The 17,307-nt window shown below is 59.9% G+C and overlaps 2 protein-coding genes and 1 pseudogene across 3 annotated transcripts; all 3 read left to right on the top strand.

Annotated features, from left to right (window-relative positions):
• The first annotated feature begins 2,023 nt into the window (after positions 1–2,023).
• On the top strand, positions 2,024–5,474 carry LOC144602010 (hyaluronidase-4-like). The gene is made up of 2 exons (XM_078414693.1): positions 2,024–2,977; positions 5,217–5,474. Exons 1-2 carry the CDS (start codon positions 2,024–2,026, stop codon positions 5,472–5,474), a joined length of 1,212 nt encoding a protein of 403 aa, XP_078270819.1.
• Positions 5,475–5,557: 83 nt separating this feature from the next.
• Positions 5,558–8,218, top strand: LOC144602009 (hyaluronidase-4 pseudogene; annotated as a pseudogene).
• Positions 8,219–10,443: 2,225 nt separating this feature from the next.
• Positions 10,444–15,887, top strand: LOC144601636 (hyaluronidase-2-like). Of its 2 annotated transcripts, none has more exons than XM_078413866.1 (4): positions 10,444–10,603; positions 12,791–13,769; positions 14,416–14,505; positions 15,482–15,887. In XM_078413866.1, exons 2-4 carry the CDS (start codon positions 12,843–12,845, stop codon positions 15,863–15,865), a joined length of 1,401 nt encoding a protein of 466 aa, XP_078269992.1. In that variant the 5' UTR covers positions 10,444–10,603; positions 12,791–12,842; the 3' UTR covers positions 15,866–15,887. The 2 variants fall into 2 exon arrangements, with proteins under 2 accessions (XP_078269992.1, XP_078269993.1); XM_078413867.1 differs by lacking the exon at positions 10,444–10,603 and adding an exon at positions 11,945–12,144.
• Positions 15,888–17,307: the final 1,420 nt, after the last annotated feature.

Here is a 17,307-nt window from a genome sequence, read left to right as displayed (position 1 = left end):
ACACACACACCCATAGGCACACACACACAAACACACACTCATAGGTGCTCACCCACCCTTCGACATACACTCATAGACAGACGCACACACACACACACACACACACACATACTCATATACACGCACTCACTGTCATAGTCACACACACACATATACACGCACACTCACTGTCACACGCACCCATAGACACACACACTCATAGACACACTCATAGACGCACTCACCCATAGGCACACACACACACACATACACACACACCCATAGGCACACACACACTCATAGACACACACACCCATAGACACACACACAAACACACACTCATAGGTGCTCACCCACCCTTAGACATACACTCATAGACAGACGCAGACATACACACATGCATACTCATATACACGTACACTCACTGTCACTCTCACACACACACACACACACACATAATCATATATGTGTCACCGGTGCCTCACTAGGATGCATTCTCAATCCCCTACTATACTTGTTCACTCACGACAGTCAGTGGAGATGGTGTTGAAGTGGAGATGGTCGAGAACTTCACGTTCCCAGGTGTAAACATTACCAACATTGAGTCCTGGACCAACCACATTGACTGAACAACTCCCACGATTCTTAGCAAGGTCTACAGACGCACCGTGGAAAACATCCAATCAGGATGCATCACATCCTGGTTTGGGAACAGCTCTGCCCAACACCGCAAGAAATTGCAGAGTTGTGGATGTAGCCCAGTCCATCACACAGACCAGACTCCCTACCATCGACTCCGTCTACACTTCACACTGCCTCGAAAAAGCAGCCAACATGCCGCTCTCTGTTTGTGGATAAATGTGAGGTTATCCACTTTGGAGGCAAGAACGGGAAGGCAGATTAATATCTCAATGGTGTCAGGTTTGGAAAATGGTAAGTACCACGAGACCTGGGTGTCCTAGTACATCAGTCACTGAAAGTAAGCATACAGGTACAACAGGCAGTGGAGAAAGCTAATGGCATGTTGGCCTTCATAAAGAGAGGCCATGAGTATAGGAGCAAAGAGGTCCTTCTGCAGTTGCACCGGGCCCTGGTGAGACGACACCTGGAGTATTGTGTGCAGTTTTGGTCTCCTAATTTGAGGAAGGATATTCTTGCTATTGAGGGAGTGCAGTGTAGGTTCACGAGGTTAATTCCCGGGAAGGTGGGGCAGTCGTATTATGAAAGAATGGAGCGACTGGGCTTGTATTCACTGGAATTTAGAAGAATGAGAGTGGATCTTATAGAAACATATAAAATTATTAAGAGATTGGACACGCTCGATGCAGGAAACATGTTCCCGATGTTGGGGGAGTCCAGAACTAGGGGCCACAGTTTAGGAATATGGGGTAGGCCAATTAGAACTGAGATGAGGAAAAACTTTTTCACACAGAAAGTTTGATTTGTGGAATTCTCTGCCTCAGAAGGCAGTGGAGGCCGATTCCCTGGTAGCATTGAAAAGGGAGTGAGATGGAGCTCTTAGGGCTAGCGAAATCAAGGGGTGTGGGGAGATGGCAGGGAGGGGATACCGATTGGGGATGATCAGCCATGATCACATTGAATGGGGTGCTGGCTCAAAGGGCTGAATGGCGACTTCCTACACCTATTGTCAATGTATCTATGTATCTATCTAAGGACCACTCACATCCCGGTCATTCTCTCTTCTCCCTTTTGGTAGAAGATACAGAAGCTTGAAAACATGTACAACCACATCCAGGAAAGGCCTCTTTCCCGGTGTTGAGGCTTGTCATAAACTAACAATGTATTCCGAATCTTCAAATCTTCCTCATTCCGACTGTTGCACTTTACTCTCCGCACTTTGCACCTGCACCACAATTTTCTGCACTCTGGTATTTTTCTCTTTGCGCTACCTGGTGTCCACGGGGTATGGCATGATTGTACTCATGCCTGGTATTATTTGACCATATCACGTATCAACATTGTTGGTTGTGGTGGACGTGACATAACTAACAAGGTTGTCAGGGCGCAGCTTGTCCAGTGACCGATGGACTGGACGTGGTGTGGCCGAGGATGGCTGCCCGCAGCCTGCCCCGTCTATACCGCCCTCTGTTTGCTGTCGCTGACCTCCGTGGCCCAGGGCGTTTCCCGCAAACAGGTCATGCCCCCGCTGGTGGAAGGGCAGCCCTTCCAGGTTTACTGGAACGTGCCCACGTCGCGCTGCAGCACCCATAGAGGTGTCAACCTGCACTTGGCTGACTTTGGGATTGTAACTAATACAAAGGAGAAGTTTATTGGAGAGAAAATCACGATATTTTATGCTGGGCGGTTGGGAATTTATCCATCTTATCAACATGGGGGTCCCGAAAATGGGGGGCTCCCCCAGAACACGAGCCTGGAGGCCCACCTGCGTCGGGCCAGAGTGGACATCGACAATTTCCTACCCGAGGACTACGAGGGGCTGGCGGTGATAGACTGGGAGGATTGGCGGCCCCTGTACGCAAGGAACTGGGGCTCTAAGACGGTCTACAAGACAAAATCACAGGAGCTTGTCCGCGGAAGGAACCCCAAATGGAACCAAAGTCAGATCAAAACTGAAGCTAAGAAGGAGTTTGACCAGGCGGCGAGAGAATACATGAGCTCCTCCCTGAAGCTGGGCCAGTCCATGCGACCGAAAGCCTACTGGGGATTTTACCTCTTCCCGGATTGCTACAACTACCACCACAGGGACGAGTTCCCCACGTACTCCGGCCACTGCCCCGACATCGAGATCCGGCGCAACGATGAACTGACCTGGATGTGGACTCAGAGCTCTGCCCTCTTCCCGTCCGTCTACCTGGAGGAGAAGCTCAAGTCGGAGCGCGGCAAACTCTACGCCAGATACCGGATACAGGAGGCCATGCGTGTGGCTTTGCTGACCAAAGAGCAATTCGCTCCGCCCGTCTTCCTCTACTGCCGCTCCCATTACATCGACAGCAAACCCCTCAAGCCCCTCAATGAGGTGGGTAGAGGCCGCGCACCTAGCCAGCATTCCCTGGCAACTCCACAGGCGCTGTCCCACCCCACCCACCCCCACACAGGCCGCACTGACGGTCACTGACCGGAAACGTTGATCCCCCCCAACAGTTGCACCACCTACATCCATCCCGGGCGACGGTGGTGCGCGCACCCGCCTGTTTCTCTCCCTCCTCTCGCTCCCTCTCCTCTCTCTCGCTTCTCTCTCCCCTCTCCTCTCTCTCCGTCTCCTCTTGCTCTCTCTCTCTCTCTCTCTCCCCCCCCCCCCCCCCCCCCCGAGTATTCAACCCTCCGTGTCGCCTCTCCTTCCGTCCACGCCTCTCTGTTCCTCAAAGGCCGGCGCTCCATGCTTTACGTTATCCGCCCAGGAGCCGTGGCAATGAAGTGTAGTTCTCTCTCCACACATTCCCCCCGCCCCCAACATTTCACCACAGGTCGGTTGCATCCCGGTCCCGGTCACCCAACTCCTGTCCACACGTTCCGTGCGCAGCCCGAAGCATCCACGGAACCCGTCTTTTAACCCACCCACTGGGTCCTTGGGGGCAAGGGCCGCGGGCCTGGGCTTCGGGGGGAGAGATTCTGAGGCGGTCCGAGAGGCACCTTCTCACCCAGGTAGCGGTGAACAGCTGGAACCCGCAGCTGGGAGAGTGGACGGGGGGGGGGGGGGGCTCGTGTTGTCTTCGTGTAGCGCAGCGATTGAATCGCCGCGGTGTGGAGCGCAGAGCACTTGCAGGGACCTGGGTTTCATATGGGTCAGCGTGGCCGTGATGGGCCGAATGGCATGTTTTTGTGCTGTCCGTCTCTCTAACTGTGGGTCAACATCTGCATCACAGTCCCCTCTGGGTCCACATCTGGCAGCCCCAGACAGCAGGGCCGTGATGGGCCGAAATGCGCCTGGCGACTTCAGGGTCGCGGGGGTCAGGAGACTCCCTGGAGTAGGACACTGGAACAGAAACAGCGGTCAATACAACCGGCCCGGCGGCACTGGCTGAATCCCGCCCCAGGCTCCCCACCACAAGGGGCCGGGCAGCACGCCCTACACCGCAAACCCACAGGGCACTGCATATTCATGCATATTCATCTCAAAGCCCCTTAAACACCACTATCGCTTCTGCCTCCATCACCACCCCTAGCACCACATTCACACACACGTACTCACACACTCATATCCACACACACACACTCTCTCACACACACTTATAGACACCCATAGACGCTCACACACACACTCAATGACGCTCGCTACTAACCCGTAGACACACACGCACGGACACACACCGACACACACTCATAGACACACACATGTCCATAGACACACACACAGCCACGCATACTCATAGAGACTCACACACACACACACACACACATTCATAGACACACACACATACACACACACTCACGGTCATGCAGTCACAGTCACACACAGAGACACACATACACACTCTCTCCCACACACACACACACACACACACACACACAGAATCAGTCTCGCAGGGTTCAGCTTTGCTCCAGAATGTTTCTGACCTGGAGATCACAATCAGTGAGGAGAGGAAACAGCACCGCCTCCACAATAATTCAACACCGGTGCTTCGCTCGGATGCGTTCCCAATCCTCTACTATACTCGTTGTTCACTCACGACAGTGCGGCCAATTTCAGCTCTGTCCATCTGCAAGTTTGTAGACGACACCACTGTGGTGGGACGGAGCATGAGTAACGATGAGACAGAGTTCAAGAAGGAGATGGAGAACTTTATGGTGTCAGGACAACAACCTCTCCCTCAATGTCAGCGAGAGGAAGGAGCTAGTTATTGACCGGGGAGGGCGGTGGAGAACTTGTCCCAGTCAGTGGAGATGGTCGAGAGCTTCAAGTTCCCAGGTGTAAACATCACCAACAATCTGTCCTGGATCAACCACATTGAGGCTACGGCCATGAAATCATATCAGCGCCTCTACTTCCTCAGGACACCAAGGAGGTTCGGCACATCTCCAGCGCCTCTTAGCAAGGTCCACAGGCGCACCGTGGAAAGCATCCTATCGGGATGCATCACAGCCTGGTTTGGGAACAGCTCTGCCCAAGACCACAAAAAATCGCAGAGTTGTGGATGTAACTCAGTCCGTCACACAGACCAGACTCCCCACCATCGACTCCATCTACACTTCACGCTGCCTCGGGAAAGCAGCCAACATCAAGGACCCCGGTCATTCCCTCTTCTCCCTTTTGGTAGAAGATGCAGAAGCTTAAAAACACGTACGACCGTATTCAGGAAAGGCCTCTTCCCCGCAGTTGTCAGACTCTTGAATGGGCCTCTCATAAACTAACAATGTCCTTTGAATCTTCCAAACTACTTCATTCCGACTGTTGCACTTTACTCTCCGCACTTTGCACCTGCACCAATATCTTCTGCACTCTGGTATTTTTCTCTTTGCGTTACCTGGTGTCCACGGGGTATGGCATGATTGTACTCATGCCTGGTATTATTTGACCACATCACGTATCAACATTGTTGGTTGTGGCGGACGTGACATAACTAACAAGGTTGTCAGGGCGCAGCTTGTCCAGTGACCGATGGACTGGACGTGGTGTGGCCGAGGATGGCTGCCCGCAGCCTGCCCCGCCTATACCGCCCTCTGTTTGCTGTCGCTGACCTCCGTGGCCCAGGGCGTTTTCCGCAAACCGGTCATGCCCCCGCTGGTGGAAGGGCAGCCCTTCCAGGTTTACTGGAACGTGCCAACGTCGCGCTGCAGCACCCATAACGGTGTCAACCTGCACTTGGATGACTTTGGGATTGTAAGCAATAGAAACGAGAGGTATGTTGGAGAGAAAATCACGGTATTTTATGCTGAGCGGTTGGGAAATTATCCATCTTATTACGATGAGGATCCCGAAAATGGGGGGCTCCCCCAGAACACGAGCCTGCAGGATCACCTGCGTCAAGCCAGAGTGGACATCCACAACTTCCTATCCAAGAACTACGAGGGGATGGCGGTGATAGAGTGGGTGGAGTGGAGGCCCCTGTACGAAAGGAACTCGGGCGCCAGGAAAATCTACCAGAATAAATCACTGGAGCTTGTCCGGGGGAGGAACCCCGAATGGAACCAAACTAAGGTCAAATCTGAAGCTAAGAAGGAGTTTAACCAGGCGGCGAGGATCTACATGAGCTCCTCCCTGATGCTGGGCCAGTCCATGCGACCGCGATCCTACTGGGGATTCGCCCTCTTCCCGGATTGCTACAACTACAACTACGGGGACGACTTCCGCACGTACACCGGCCACTGCCCCGCCATCGAGGTCCAGCGCAACAATGAGCTGACCTGGATGTGGACTCAGAGCTCTGCCCTCTTCCCGTCCGTCTACCTGGATGAGAAGCTCAAGTCGGAGCGCGGCAAACTCTTCGCCAGATACCGGATACAGGAGGCCATGCGTGTGGCTTTGCTGACCAAAGAGGATTTCGCTCCGCCCGTCTTCTTCTACTGCCGCTCGCATTACATCAACAGCAGAACCCTCACACCCCTCACTGAGGTGGGTAGAGGCCGGGCACCGGGCCAGCATTCCCTGACAACTCCACAGCCGCTGCCCCCCCCCCCCGGCCGCTCTGACGGACACTGAGCGTAAACGTTGATTCACTCCCCCCCCCCCCAACAGTGGCACCACCTACATCCTATCCCAGGCAACTCTCTCTCCCTCCCTCTCCCGCTCCCCCACTCCCTCTCCCTCTTCCTTTCCCTCCCATTCCCTCCCTCCCTCCATCCTTCCCTCTCCCCTCCCCCCCTCCCGCCCTCTCCCTTCCCCACCCCCTCTCTCTCTCTCTCTCTTGCCGAGTCGTCTTCTTGTGGAGCAGCGCTGGAATCGTCGCGGTGTAGAAATCCGCAGGGCACTTACAGGGACCAGGGATTCATACGGGTCAGCATGGCCGTGAAGGGCCGAATGGAATGTTTCCGCGCTGTTCGTCTCTCTAATTGAACGCGTCAACATTTGTATCATAGTCCCCACTGGGTTCACATCTGGCAGCCTCAGACCGCAGGACCGTGATGGTCCGAATGGTGTCAGGTCCAGCTCCGGCCGTTGCTGACCCTACCCCCCGGGGGAAGCGTAGCCGCTGGGGCGGGGAGATCCGATCCGACCCTCAGTCGCCGCCTGCTCAACCTTGCTGGTCCTTACTTTGCAGGTTGATCTGGTCCGCACTCTGGGGGAGAGCGCAGCGATGGGGGCAAGCGGAGCCATTCTGTGGGGGTCCATCGACTTCTCCAGAAACACGGTAGGCGCTCCCTCACTGCCCCTCCCACCGTGCGACGCTCCCTCAGTACCGCCCCTCCCACTGTGCGGCGCTCCTTCACTGCCCCTCCCACCGTGCGACGCTCCCTCACTGCCCCTCCCACCGTGCGGCGCTCCCTCACTGCCCCTCCCACCGCGCGGCGCTCCCTCACTGCCCCTCCCACCGTGCGACGCTCCCTCACTGCCCCTCCCACCATGCGGCGCTCCCTCAGTACTGCCACGCCCACCGTACGGCGCTCCCTCAGTACTGCCCCTCCCTCAGTACTGCCCCTCCCACCATGCGGTGCTCCCTCACTGCCCCTCCCACCATGCGGCGCTCCCTCAGTACCGCCCCTCCCACCGTGCGGCGCTCCCTCAGTACTGCCCCTCCCAACATGCGGCACTCTCAGTACCGCCCCTCCCACCGTGCGGCGCTCCCTCAGTTCAGCGTATCTCGCCCTCGGGACCAGGGGAGGGGCTGTGGGCCTGGGGTCGGGAGGGGCGTGGGGGTGGGGAGGGTGTCGAGGTTTCGCGAGAAGGTGCGGCGGGTAACTGTCCTGGTGCGCTCGGTGTTGGCAGGAAAGCTGCCAGGCCGTGAGGGATCAGATCCAGAATGTGCTGGGGCCGTACATCCTGAACCTGACGGCCAGCGTGCGGATCTGCAGCCAGATGTTGTGCAACAACCATGGCCGCTGCTACCGCCGCGACGCCGAGGAGGATGTTTTCCTGCATTTGAGCGCCAAGTCGTTCCGCATCATGAAGCGCAGCAGGGCCGGCGGCGATAAGTTCTTCGTTAGGGGCCGGTCCAGTCTGTTGGACAAGAGGGAATACCATTCCCACTTCCAGTGTCAGTGTTACCGCGGCTGGAACGGCGTCCGATGCAACCGCTTCAGAAGGATCTCCGCCTCCTGCCGAGCCGAATCCTCCGCGCTCACATTTGTCCTCGTCCTGCTCCTCCACCTTCTCCTCGGATGACTGTAGTTCCTGTCCAAAATAAAGACAATTTCCTACAACTCGCCCTGCTGACTGTTGTTCACGTGTGTGTTTGGTCTTGTGGCACAGAGGCTCACTCACAGCGCAGATCTGGCCCTTCGGCCCACCGTCTCCACCTGCCACACTTGTCAACACTAATCCCACCCAGCGGCGCCGTGACTCCACTCCCCTGTCTTCACCATTCAAGAACACACAGTCTCCTGAAATGTGGGTGCTGCGGGACAGTGGGGTTAGTGTGGGATTGATAAAGGGCTGTGGGGAGAGAGACGGGGCAGTGGGAGTAGTGGGATTGATACAGGGCCGTGGGGAGAGAGAGGGGCAGTGGGAGTAGTGTGGGGATTGATACAGGGCGGTGGGAGAGAGTGGGGCAGCGGGAGTAGTGTGGGATTGATACAGGGCCGTGGGGAGAGAGAGGGGCAGTGGGAGTAGTGTGGGATTGATACAGAGCTGTGGGGAGAGACGGGGCAGTGGGAGTAGTGTGGGGATTGATACAGAGCTGTGGGGAGAGACGGGGCAGTGGGAGTAGTGTTATTGATACAGGGCTGTGGGGAGAGTGGGGCAGTGGGAGTAGTGTGGGATTGAATCAGGGCTGTGGATAGAGACAACATTGAATGAGGGTTTCTCAAGGTGCTGCTGTGCCGTACGTTCCTACGATATTGGCATTGAAGAGCCGGGATGACTGAGGTGATGGTGAGGGTTTCTCAGGTTGCTGCAAGAGTTGGGAGAGTGGGACCTCCTGAAACTGGGGATGTTTGGGTGGGTCGAGATGGACCCGCTGTGCGGCTGCCGTGTGGACCAGCAGCTGATCTGCAGGTAGTGGCCGGACATGGTCACCAACGATGCCGACACTTCACCCAAACTACCGAGCGTCTACAGGTGCTCGGCAGAGAGCACACTGACTGGCTGCATCACGGCCTGGTTCAGCAACTCGAGTGTCCAGGAATGAAGGAGACTACAGAGAGTGGTGGACACTGCCCGGTCCATCACAGCTACTGACCTCCCCACCATCGAAGGGATCTACAGGAGGCGCTGCCTCAACAAGGCAGCCAGCATCATCACAGACCCACACCACCCTGGCCACGCTCTCATCTCACTGCTACCATCGCGAAGAAGGTACAGGAGCCTGATAACCGTGACCTCCAGGTTCAAGAACAGCTTCTTCCTAGCAACCATCACGCTTGTTGGTTGCACTACGAACTGATTATTATATACTGTATATATCTGTGTGCTGTGTTCACGGGCCTGTTAAGCCAGGGAAGTAAGAATAGCATTGTTTCGTTGGCGGTACAGATGACAATTCAACGCCCCCGACTGCACCGCCGGCTCTCCGGTGCTTGCTCCAACCAGCAGCCGTGGCTACTGCCCATCCCCGGCCGCGGCAACCATCGTTTCCTCTGCGCCGGGGTGGGGTCCCTGGCTTTTCCTTCCTGCCCCTTGTGCTCAGGCGGAGGCAGGCGAGCGCGATGGACTCTTGGATTTTTAAGATTCCTCCGGGTCCAAGTTCTGACCAAAGAGCAGCTGCATCTTGTGGTGGAGCTGTTAGAGATAGAGAGAGGAGAGAGAGAAAGGAGAGAGAGGAGAGAGAGAGAGAGAGAGAGAGAGAGAGAGAGAGAGAGAGAGAGAGAGAGAGAGAGAGAGAGAGAGAGTGAGCGAGAGAGAGACAAAGAGCGAGAGACAAAGAGAGACAGAGTCAGAGAGGGGGACAGTGAGAGAGAAAAGATGAGATTGAGAGAGACAGATGGCTCGATAATGCTGTGGTCACAAGGCCTCAGTGAAGAGCAGATATTCACACTCCCCGACCGCCCCTCGCCGTTCCTTACCCTCTCCTCCTAAACCCCCCCCCTCCCCCCGCGACACCCCCCCCCCCCCGTCCTGTCATTAGAGTGAGGGAGCGCCGCACTGTGGGAGGGGCGGTGCTGAGGGCCGGGGCGGGGTCTAACGTGGCCGGCCGTGCTCCCCCCCCCCCCCCTGTCAGAGTGAGGGAGCGCCGCACTGTGGGAGGGGCGGTGCTGAGGGAGCGCCGCACTGTGGGAGGGGCGGTGCTGAGGGAGCGCCGCACTGTGGGAGGGGCCGGGGGCGGGGTCTAACGTGCCGGCCGTGCTCCTCCCTCTCCCCTCCCTGTCAGAGTGAGGGAGCGCCGCACTGTGGGAGGGGCGGTGCTGAGGGAGCGCCGCACTGTGGGAGGGGCCGGGGGAGGGGTCTAACGTGGCCGGCCGTGCTCCTCCCTCTCCCCGGCTCCGCATTACCCGGCCTCCGCCGCCTCTCCGGATGAAGCGAGAGACGAGCACGGGTCGCGGGTGAGCGGAGCCGGGTGCCGGGAGTTGGCGGCTCGGCTGAGACAGGCCGCTGCCGCCGCTGCATCCCAGGGTGAGTGCAGAGAAATCGAGGTCGGTGCTGCGGCCTAGTGTCCGGCCGGACCCGGGGCGGGGCCACGTGTCTGCCCCCGGCCACGGGATCTTGTGCTGGTCACTCGGCCCTTTGGGGTGCGGCTGGCCGCGGGGGTGGGGGAGCTCCAGGGGAGGGGCCGCGGCCTGAGGTCGGCTGAACGCCGGCGGATCGAGCAGCGGCTGCGGGGAGGGTCGGCCGGAGCCCGGTCAGAGGCGACAGGAGGTGGGGGTGACAGCACGGGGGGGGGGGGGGGGGGCGGTGACAGGACGGGGATGGTTAGGGAAGCGGGGGAGGGGGACAGGTTACCCGCGCCTGGTACCGCGGACCCCGGCCCGATGTGTGTGTGCAGCCCGGTACCCCGGCCCAGGGCGCCGTGCCCCCGCTGTTGTGAGGCAGCTCCGTGTCTTTATTCTCTCAGACAGTGGGGATCCGCGGGATAATTGCCGAACGTGTAGAGTTGTTAGAGAAAGAGAGAGAGAGAGAGAGAGAGAGGAGAGAGATATGCCTCTTCTGGAAACGGCCGCTGTCAACTTTCAGTCTCAGCTCCCTGGATTATCAGACTTTACAGACACGGAGTGCTGGAGTAACTAACTCAGTGGGTCAGGCAGCATCTCTGGAGTAACTCAGCGGGTCAGGCAGCATCTCTGGAGAAACTCAGTGGATCAGGCAGCATCTCTGGAGTAACTCAGCGGGTCAGGCAGCATCTCTGGAGTAACTCAGCATGTCAGGCAGCATCTCTGGAGAAACTCAGCGGGTCAGGCAGCATCTCTGGAGTAACTCAGCGGGTCAGGCAGCATCTCTGGAGTAACTCAGCGGGTCAGGCAGCATCTCTGGAGAAAATGGATGGATGACGTTTTTGGCCGCGACCAAACTGATTGTTGGTGGGGCGAAGGGGTGTAAAGAAAGCTAGGAGAAAGGGGGGTGGTTGGAGGGAGGGATTGGGAAGGAGCGATAGAGAGAGAGAAAGAGAGAGACAGACGCACACACACAAAGTGCTGGAGTAACTCAGCGAGCAAGGCAGTATCTCTGGAGAACATGGATAGCTGACTTTTCGGGCCGCGACCCTTCTTCAGACTGAAGTCAGGCTCAGAATCTTCGCCCTCTCGCCCCCACTCCCCATCCACCCGGGAGATCACTCTCATCCTCGCGGGGCTCCCCCGCCCGTCGCCACCACCCTGCCCTTCATTCCCTTATCACATCCCCAGTTACCGTTGAGGCCTGAGCCGCCGCCCATCCGCCCGCTGCCATTCGCTAGCTGGCGATAAGCGCTTCCTTGCCGCTGTGTCTCGCACCTCTTCCGCAGACGCTGCGCTTTCCTGCTGAGGTTTGGTGCCTCGGGGAGGGTGTACTCCTCAAAGTGTCGCAGATTGGCTTTGAACGCCGGGCGTTTGCTGCCCGCTCGCCTCGCCGGGTACCCGCTCCGTGAGCCGAGGAATCCCGGAGCACTGTAGAGTGACTGAGGGACTGTGGAACGGAGAGTCCCCGCGGTCTGAAAGACCCCCCTCATCCCGACCCCCGGGGTAGGACTCGAGGGCAGAGCTGGGAGGAAAGGGCGTGGGAGAGGGGTGAGATTGGGTGGAGAAGGGGGGGGGGGGGGGAGAGACTCAGGAGAGGCGATGGGAGAGGAGGTGACAGACGGTGTGGGCGAGAATGTGGGTGGAGAAGGGGGGAGGGGGGGTGAGGTTCGAGAGACGGGGATGGAAAACGGAGGTGGGAGGCAGGGTGGGCGAGGGGAGAGAGAGACTGGGGAGAATGGGGTGGGAGATGGAGGGAAGGAGAGGGATGGGAGAAGGGAGAGGGACTGGGGAGAGACAGGGTGGGAGAGGGGGAGTGGGGGCAATATGGGAGCCGTTACGGGTTAGGGAACATGAACTGGGTGCGAGGGAGGGGAGGCGAGTGGGGATGTGGAGGTGGGGAGTAGGAGGTGGGAGCCAGGGGGGTTGGGGAGGTGGATGGGGGAGCACGGGAGGGGTGGGAGATGGAAGGGTGGGGAGTGGGAGGGGAGAGCGCGGGAGGGAGGAGGGGGGCGGTGGGTTGCGGGGACGGGCCGGGAGTGGGAGGGGAGAGCGCGGGAGGGAGGAGGGGGGCGGTGGGTTGCGGGGCCCGGGCGGGATGGGCAGGGCTTAGCCCCAGGCCTACAGTGACCGGGCTGTCGTTGTGTTGCAGGGCGCGGAGCGGATCAGCGGCGGGCGCAGGTGGAGACGCGGCCGGGGGCGCCATGGGTCAGCGGGCTGCTCGCCTGGCCCGGACAGCGGCATGTGCAGTGGCCGTATGGGCGGCTGCGGCCGGCAGCGACCGGGAGCTGCGGCAGACGACGGCGTTCGCCGGGCAGCCGTTCATCACCGTGTGGAACGCGCCGACCCACGACTGCGACCGCTACTCGGTGCCGCTCGACCTCGGCCTCTTCGACATTGTGGCGTCGCCCAACGAAGGCTTCTACGACCAGCAGCTCACCATCTTCTACAAGGATCGGCTGGGCCGCTACCCGCACTACGCGGACGACGGCCCGGTGCACGGAGGGGTCCCGCAGAACGCCAGCCTCAACCTGCATCTGGCGCAACTCGAGCGCGACGTGTGGCGTTACATGCGGTCGCGGGAGCGCGCAGGGCTAGCAGTGATTGACTGGGAGGAGTGGCGGCCGCTGTGGATCCGTAACTGGCAGGGGAAGCAGGTGTACCGCAATGGCTCGCTGGCGCTGGTGAGGGGGCACCACCCGGACTGGGACGCCGCACAGCGAGCCCGCCAGGCCCAGTTTGAGTTTGAGCAGGCGGCGAGGACCTTCATGCTCAAGACTCTACAGAGAGCGCGTAATGCGCGGCCCCGCAGCCTCTGGGGCTTCTACCTCTTCCCGGACTGCTACAACCACGGCTACGCGGGCGGCGCCGACAACTACACGGGCCACTGCCCCGACGTGGAGGTGTCACGGAACGACCTGTTAGCCTGGTTGTGGGCCGGGAGCACTGCTCTCTACCCCTCCATCTACCTGGCGCGCTCCCTGCGCGGCGCCCCCGCCGCCCGCAGCTTCGTGAGGTCGCGGTTACGAGAGGCGCTGCGGGTCGCGCGCGTGCACGGCAGCCAAGGCGCGCTCCCGGTCTTCGTGTATTCACGGCCCAGCTACAGCTACACCACCGAGTTACTGACACAGGTGAGCCGCGCCCGGGGCACCCAACCTTCGGGGCACCCATCACCCGGGGCACCCAACTCCCGGCACCCAACTCCCACGCACCCATCACCCGGCACCCATCACCAGGGGCACCCACTCCCGGCACCCAACTCTCACGCACCCATCACCCAGCACCCATCACCCGGCAACCATCACCAGGGGCACCCATCACCCGGGGCCCCCATCCCCAACCCCCGGCACCCAACTCTCATGCACCCATCACCCGGGGCATCCATCACCCGGGGCACCCATCACCCGGGGCACCCAACTCTCACGCACCCATCACCTGCGCACCCATCACCTGGGGCCCCCATCACCCGACACCCAACTCTCACGCACCCATCACCCAGCACCCATCACCCGGCAACCATCACCAGGGGCACCCATCACCCGACACTCATCACCCGGCACCCATCACCTGCGTACCCAACTCCCGGGGCACCCATTACCTGGGGCACCCATCACCTGCGCACCCAACTCCCAGACCTGGAGCGCACAACACAGGGCGAAGGGGTGGAGCGGAATGTGTGGGAGGGGATAAGGCGGGGAGAGCGTGGCGAGGGGATAGTGTGTGGGAGGGTTTGTAGAGGGGGCCGTTCTCTGACCCACTCCTCCCTTCCGTGAGCAGCAAGACCTGGTCACCACTGTGGGGGAAACGGCCGCGCTGGGAGCCGCCGGCATCATCTTCTGGGGCGACACGGACTACAGCAACAGTGCGGTGAGGATCAACACCCCCAAACCCCATCCCCCACCTCCCCTGCACATCTCCCCCACCCTCCCCACACCCCTCCCCCACCCATGACCTAACCCCTCCCCCACCTCCCCTGCACATCTCCCCCACCCTAACTAAAACCCTCCCCAAACCCCTCCCCCCACCTCCCCTGCACATCACCCCCACCCTAACCAAAACCCTCCCCCACACCCTGCCCCCACCCATGACCTAACCCCTCCCCCAAACCCCTCCCTCACCCCCCCTGCACATCACCCCCACCCTAACTAAAACCCTCCCCAAACCCCTCCCCCACCTCCCCTGCACATCACCCCCACCCTAACCAACCCCCCCCCCCCACACCCCATCACCCACCTCCCCTGCACCCCTCCCCCACCCATGACCTAACCCCTCCCCCAAACCCCTTTCCACCTCCCACCGCCGCCTCCACACCCGCCTCCCCGTCCCAGAATGGCGGATAGTTTGGGGTTGGAGATGGTGTTCGGGATGGGGTGGGCCAGGGGTTATGATGTGGGTCATTATTAGGTCGGGGTTGGAGAGTCCGGGTTGGGTCCGGTGGTGATGGTGGGGGGAGGATGAGAGGTCAAGATGGATTTGGGTTCATGGTCGGGTTGGTTGTCGAGGGTTTGTTTGGGGTCAGAAGTTGGTTGTTTGGGGTTAGTGTGGGGTTAGCGGGCGGTTGGGGCTAGAGGTCAGGGTAGACTTGGGGTCAGGGCTCGGGTTGGGGTTAGAGTCGGGGGTCGGATGAGTGTCGGGAGCCAGGTTGGGGTTGAGGTCAGTTTGAGGTCGGGGGTCGGGTTGTGGTCAGGGGTTGGGGTCAGGGGTCGGGTTGGGGTCAGGTTCGGGTCAGGGGTCGGGTTGAGGTCAGGGGTCGGGTTGGGGTCAGGGCACGGGTTGGGGTCAGGGGTCAGTTCGGGGCCGTTTCCATGGGCTTCCACGGTCAACCCTGACTTCTATGCCGCAGGAGCGCTGCCGGATGATGAGCGATTACCTGTCCGGGGACTTGGGCCGTTACCTGCTGAACGTCACCTCGGCGACCCGGCAGTGCAGCCGCTTCCTATGTGCGGGCAACGGGCGCTGCGAGCGGAGGAACAGCGAGGCCGACACCTACCTGCACCTGAGTCCCGACAGCTTCCGCATCGAGGCGGCGCCGGGTTCGGGCGGCGGGCTGCGGGTGACCGGCGTCCTCTCGCAGAGCGACAAGGCCGCGCTGCAGCTGAACTTCCAGTGCCGCTGTTTCCAGGACTGGAGGGGCCAGCGCTGCGACGTGGGGACGAGCGGCGGCTCTCCCACCCTGTCCTCCGCCCTCGCCCCCATCCTCGCCCTCCTGCTGTCGCTCGCAATGTAGAAGCGGGTGCACCGGCCCTCCCCCCCCCCCCCCACCCTCTCCCCTCCCCCCCCCCCCACCCTCTCCCCTCCCCCCCACCCACCCTGGCCCTCTCCCCCCCACCCACCGTCTCCCCGCCCCCCCCACCCACCGTCTCCCCGCCCCCCCACCCACCGTCTCCCCTCCCACCCTCTCCCCTCCACCCCATCCAGTCCTCTTCCCTCCCCCCACCCTCTCCGCTCCCCACCCTCTCCGCTCCCCACCCTCTCCACTCCACCCCATCCAGCCCTCTCCCCTCCCCCGCGCTCCCCACCCTCTCCCCTCTCACCCTCTCCCCTCTCACCCTCTCCCCTCTCCCCCTCTCCCCTCCCCTCTCACCATCTCCCCTCCCCTCTCTCCGCCCCCCTTCTGTCCACTCTGGCCCGTTCCCCTCCCCACCCGTACTCCAGCCATCTCCGCTCTACCCCTCCCCACTCCTCTCCTTACTCCCCCTCCGCCCTTTGCCCACTCTCAGTCCCCTCCGGACCCCCCGATTCCCTCGAACCTCGTCTCAAGGACAGTATTTAAATATATTTGCAGCCAAATATTACCGCGAAGTGTCAGCGCCCGGTGTTACGAGAGTCCGCGTTCCCCGGGGCGCGCCCGCTGTACCCGGGACCGGCGCGGAGGGTTGCCAATTGTCAGTCAGTAAAGGCATTCTCTTGGCGCCAAAGACACCGGGCTCGGTTACCGAGACCTGGCAGTGACAGGGCGGCCGCTGCTGGGGACGGTCGCGGCTCGGAGTCGGTGGGGAGCGAGTCGCGGCTCCCGGCCTGACAATGAACAGCGTTCAACGCGATCACTAGCGTCAATGTCCGCCAGAGGAAAATATACTATTGTAAATGTATTTGGACAGGTAGATGGTAGAGGGAGACGGACATGGTGGAATAAATGGGACTAGTGCAGATAGGCACCGGGGTCAGCAGAGGTGAGATGGACCGAATGGCCCTTTGCAGTCTGTACCACTCTGACCGTCTCACTCTGAATCAGACGTGAACCATAGGAAGCAGCGGGCGGAGTAACTCAGCGGGTCAGGCAGCGTCTGTGGAGGGGATGAACAGGAGACGTTTGGGGTCGGGACCCTGCTCCAGACTGCAAACCCCTCGCTCATTCCCATCCAAACTTATCTCACTGCATCTGAGCTTTACGAACAATTTCTTAAATTCGAGACAAAAAGTGCTGGAGTAACTCAGCCGGTCAGGCAGTATCTCTGAAGAACATCGAGAGACGACGTTTGGGGTTGGAAACCCTTCTTCAGTCTCCGGTCCTGACCCGAAACGTCACCTATCCATGTTCTCCCGAGATGCTGCCCGACCGCCGAGTTTCTCCAGCACTTTGTGTCTCTTTGTGCATTAATCAGCATCTGCACTTGTTTGGTTCCACTTTTTCAATTCTGGACCCCGCTCCGAGTTTTGACAAGAGCA

The sequence above is a fragment of the Rhinoraja longicauda genome, chromosome 17, assembly GCF_053455715.1.
Source record: "Rhinoraja longicauda isolate Sanriku21f chromosome 17, sRhiLon1.1, whole genome shotgun sequence".
Taxonomy (NCBI): Eukaryota; Metazoa; Chordata; class Chondrichthyes; order Rajiformes; family Arhynchobatidae; genus Rhinoraja; species Rhinoraja longicauda.
Note: the sequence above shows the minus strand (reverse complement) of the source record. Positions and strands in the feature narration are given on the sequence as shown.

What these genes read in the sequence shown, in the direction of transcription:
- LOC144602010 (XM_078414693.1), top strand. Translation starts at nt 2,024, where the DNA reads ATGGACTGGACGTGGTGTGGCCGAGGATGGCTGCCCGCAGCCTGCCCC. An exon ending in CCCTCAAGCCCCTCAATGAG is followed by an intron (nt 2,978 to 5,216) that starts GTGGGTAGAGGC and finishes CCCTTTTGGTAG; the next exon opens with AAGATGCAGAAGCTTAAAAA.
- LOC144601636 (XM_078413866.1), top strand. Translation starts at nt 12,843, where the DNA reads ATGGGTCAGCGGGCTGCTCGCCTGGCCCGGACAGCGGCATGTGCAGTG. An exon ending in CCACCGAGTTACTGACACAG is followed by an intron (nt 13,770 to 14,415) that starts GTGAGCCGCGCC and finishes TTCCGTGAGCAG; the next exon opens with CAAGACCTGGTCACCACTGT. An exon ending in CGGACTACAGCAACAGTGCG is followed by an intron (nt 14,506 to 15,481) that starts GTGAGGATCAAC and finishes TCTATGCCGCAG; the next exon opens with GAGCGCTGCCGGATGATGAG.